General features: G+C 30.2%; 1 protein-coding gene across 1 annotated transcript; it reads right to left on the bottom strand.

Annotated features, from left to right (window-relative positions):
- Positions 1-3,107: 3,107 nt before the first annotated feature.
- On the bottom strand, positions 3,108-3,996 carry LOC131061530 (uncharacterized). The gene has a single exon (XM_057995267.2). It carries the CDS (start codon positions 3,746-3,748, stop codon positions 3,350-3,352), a length of 399 nt encoding a protein of 132 aa, XP_057851250.2. The 5' UTR covers positions 3,749-3,996; the 3' UTR covers positions 3,108-3,349.
- Positions 3,997-4,822: the final 826 nt, after the last annotated feature.

Below are 4,822 nucleotides of genomic sequence, written 5' to 3'. Positions count from 1 at the left end.
CTAGACTAAAGGTTTTCTTGACTTCGTTCTTTCCTACCAATGCCCGCATTGAACAGAGCATGTAATTACTTTAAAATTTATTAATAAAAAATACGGGCTTTGACCTTTTGCTGATAAATAATAATAATAATATTTTGATTTTTTGTTTTTTTATAAAATATAATTTTTAACTAAATTGATTATTTTTAATGTCTACTAATAATTTAAAAAATAATATTTTAATATAATAGGGTTTAGCCCCTTAATTGCTTTTAATTCATATATATATTGTAATTATGAAATAGTAGATTAAATATTTTATTTTAGTTTTATATTTATATATTTAATATAAAATTTATAACTTTAATGTGAATTGGAATTTGGAAATATTATGTTTATAATTAATATTAATATTTTTGACATGTAAATAGTTGTCAAATTTAAGATAAAGAGTAATAGTTTGTTAACACACCCATTCCATTGCCATTGTAGAATTTCTTTTAGCATCAATTACCTTAAATTATATTAATAAAATTTCTAATTAAAAAACTTTTAATAAATAATTTTCTATTTTTGTCTTCTTTCTCATAATAAATTAATAAATATGATTATGACTATTATTTGCAAAAAAATTAGCAAAAAATATTTAAAAATTGATTTATTTGTGATATGATTGGTCTATATTATTTTCAATTAGCATAAAATTCAATTTTTGTCAACAAAAAATACAAAATTTTATCACTATCACATCAAAATTTAAGGGTATAGTTTAATTATGTTGCTTGTGGCTGTGCCCATTATATTCAGTGTACTGATTCAACTCATACTTTAATTATTGTCATATTTTATTTATTTATGTAAAGGTGAGTAGATTTTATGAAATATTTTAATTTGTTAATTGCTGAGTTGGATTTGAACATTTAAGGAAGGAGCTACACAAGCTTTATCCTGTACTAAAAACATATTACTTGTTTTTAATGGAGAGATCATATTTTAGTGAGAATATTTAATAAAATGGAATATAAAATTAATTTATATTAAATTTATTTTATAAGATTGGTAAAAAATTGTAATTTTTTTTTATAATTAATCAATACAAAAAGAAAATTATGAATTTAATATTAATAATTAATAATAGTAATTAGATCATATTTTATGTTCAAGGGGTTGAGCTTAACTGGTTAAAATACTTGGTTTCACTCTGGAGACCCAAGTTCAATTCCCGTCTCCAAATTCAATTCCCAATAAAGACATCTAAAATGAATTCTAAGCTGTGAGTCTTGACCTAAATAATAATAATAATAATAATAATAATTCAAAATACTGTGACTTCGGCCTATTACGTATAAAATGAACTAGAAGATGCTGCTCTGGTAATAAACGTCATTAAAATTCTATATTCATTCATTCAATCCACGTGAAACGAATGGAATGAAAGCAAAGCTTACCAAGGATGCACGCAAACATGAAACGAATGGAATGAAAGCAAAGCTTACCAAGGATGCACGCAAACATGAAACGAATGGAATGAAAACAAAGCTTCCCAAGGATGCACGCAAATTCCAAATATCAACATTATTTATTGACAGATGGCGGTTGGCAAAGACATGAGAAAAATGAATGTACCACCAAATTCCAAAGAAAACCATTATTTATTGACAGATGCCGGTTGGAATAGACCTGAGAAAAATGAATGTACCAATTTCCCAACTGTGCAGTGGCTTTCAGTACTTATGTTTTGTTTTTTATGTGAACCTCCTCTCAATCCATAAAGGTGATCAAAGTTTACTCTCATTAAATTTTTATGTTTTGTCAACATAATATGACGATCTCTTGTTCTGTTACAACAGAAATTACATACCACAAATAGGAGGTATTGTATTATTTTTGAGAAAAAAACTCTGATCTGTCTTGAGATGAGACAATAAATAGTTTTAAAATCTCTCCATAACTTTTTGCTCTCTCAGCTATGTGAGATTCATTCATTCATTCATTCAACAAACACCAAATCCATAGTTTTAATTTTTTCCTTGATGTAATTTTCTGTGGAAGCCGTGTCTTTATCAGAATGGTGTTTATGGAGGTTGACAGAGATGCCAACAGGTGGCAGATCATGCAACAGGTGTTGCTGCAACAAGGGGAGTCAGTGAGCATCTGTTTGTTCAGGTTTTAACAGTGGCTGTATTGGCAGCTGGATGATGAGTTACATGTTCTGAACTGGACTGTACTGTCACTGGTTCCATACTAAGTTACATGTTCAGAAATTCAGACATCCAGAGAATAATTTTGTATCATGTAGGCAAAAGGTCCAAGATTATTGCTGTTTGACTCTGTTACAAGTTACAATATATATATATCTTAAAATGATAATCATCTTGATGATGGATCAGGAAAACAAGTTACAAGTTACCATATATATATCTCTTAAAATTAAAATGATAATCATCTTGATGATGGATCAGGAAAGGATCATTAAAATGATTTTCATCTTGATGATAGATCAGGAAAGGATAAGTTAAAAATGATAATCATCAAAAAATGATAATCATCAAAAAATGATGGATCAGGAAAGGATCAGAAAAGTGATAAAAACGTTGATGAAAAAAATCTAATACAATCTAATCCAATCTAATCCAATCTAATCCAAAATGTTGATGAGATGAAAAAAAACCAGGAACAATCTAATCCAAAACATCTATAATATCTGTAATAAATTGCAACTTACGAGTATACTTTCTTCAATAGTGGAAATGAGTGCTGTCTGAATCTGTTTCAACTTACAGTGTACTTTCTACACTTTCTTCAATAGTGGAAATAAGTGCTGTCTGAATCTGTTTCAACTTACAGTGTACTTTCTCCACTCTTTTCACATAAATTAATGAATATGAAACACTTCATACAAAATTATAATCATTATACCGCCACAGTGTTCATAATAATAAGATGATCCTCAATAATGTTGGAATCCAGACAGTTATAAAACATAAAGAAATGTTAATGAATCAATGTTAAGATATTTCCACAATTCATGAAATAGCGTGCAATTAGTTTCTTCAATCAAATCCAAAACTAAACTAATTGCACTCTAATGTTAATGAAGCAAATAGTAAAATTATTGTTACACAGGGTTCTTCCATTGAAAAGGCTAGAGAATTATTTCATTTCCAGATTACCAGTTTTTACTAAAATAATTTACATTGCGGATTGAAAGATTCAGATGTAAGCTGGACAAGCCAACAGGACTCCATTCTGTACTTCCAGATGCAAAAAGAGACATTTTCTTCACTACAGCAGAATTGGGCCAGGCCAATTTTTAAGAAAACTCAGGGTGAAAGAAACATCTTCTTCCACTCTGCTACATAATTGAGCTCTAAAAAGCCATGGAAGCCATGGAAGACACAGAGGAAGGCAAGGAAGCAATAGAAAAGTGCGCATTGATAAGTGCACTGGTATTAATCGCCTCCAATCCTGGACCAGCCTCCTTCAATTCTTCAATCACCATGTCATAAAAAGATTTCAATCTCTTATAAAGAAACCCCAAGCTATATTTACTGAAAGCCCTAAAACGAAGCCTCTGGCACAGGCGAACAAAAAAGACTCTTTTCCTGCGCCCTAATCTTATTGCAGGGCGCCTCCGAACCCTTCCGGGCTTCTGGTTCTCAGATCCATGGAGCCTCTGGTAGCGGCCACTGTAACCAGGCCAGTGGATTCGAGGCACAAAGCTCAAAACCCTTTTGGGCCTTCTGATCGGAGAATCGGGCATCTCCATTGCTGATAGAAAACCTTCTGCTCTGCTGCCCTGCTTATGTAGTCCAAGCTCAAAACTCCCGAATTTTCTGGCTGAAGAATGTAGACTGCTCGGATATTTTATTCCGGTGGCCAGCTAAGCCATGGCGTTTGCTGTTATGAATCCCACGTTGCAGACAAATGAGTATAAAGAGATCGAATTGGGGAAATATTCCATACCGCAGAATTCATGTGGCGCCTCTCAAGCCATTTTCTTTGGCCCACTACTAAATGGTGAGTAGATAAGCATTAAATTGACCATTATAGCCAGCTCACTGTATTTTACTCCACTTTCACTTTCTTATTGTTTTTACCTTAAATTGTCGGCAACTTGGTGAAGTGGTAAGTATTTATAGAGAGTATTTAATTTATTAAGGACCAACTAAATTTTCTTTTTGGGATTCATTTTCAATTTCTAATTATTATTTTTACTTAAATTGTCCACAAGTTGGTAAGTGTTGAGTATATATAGATAGTAAGATTTTAATTTATTGAGGACCAAAAATTTTTTAGGATCCATTTTCAATTTTTAATTATTATTTTTACTTAAATTGCCCACAAGTTGGTAAGTGTTGAGTATTTATAGATAGTAAGGTTTTAATTTATTGAGGATTAAATATTTTCATGCTGTTCAAAGAGATATGGTTCTGATTTTGGTATAGTGGATATTATAATTTTTTAAGTGTTGAGTATTTATGAATAATAAGGATTTAGTTTATTAAGGATCAAATATTTTCATGGTGCTTAAAAAGATATGGTTTGGATTGTGTTATAATGATTTTGGTAATATGGATATTATTGTATACATCTAAAAATAGTCTGAAGATAATTAATTAAATAAGAAATTGTTTAATTAATCCCCTTCCTAATTTAATTGAATTCACTAAGCAATTTGATTAAATTCCCCCTTTCATCTACTTATTAATAAATCTAAGGATTTATTTAATAGGTTCATTTCAATAATCCCCTTCAATTAATTAATTCCCCCCATCAAATTCATTTCTTCTAAATCTCCTAATTAATTAAAACAAATCAATAACGAGTTGTTGGAATTAAT

This window comes from Cryptomeria japonica, chromosome 2, assembly GCF_030272615.1.
Source record: "Cryptomeria japonica chromosome 2, Sugi_1.0, whole genome shotgun sequence".
Classification (NCBI taxonomy): domain Eukaryota; kingdom Viridiplantae; phylum Streptophyta; class Pinopsida; order Cupressales; family Cupressaceae; genus Cryptomeria; species Cryptomeria japonica.
Note: the sequence above shows the minus strand (reverse complement) of the source record. Positions and strands in the feature narration are given on the sequence as shown.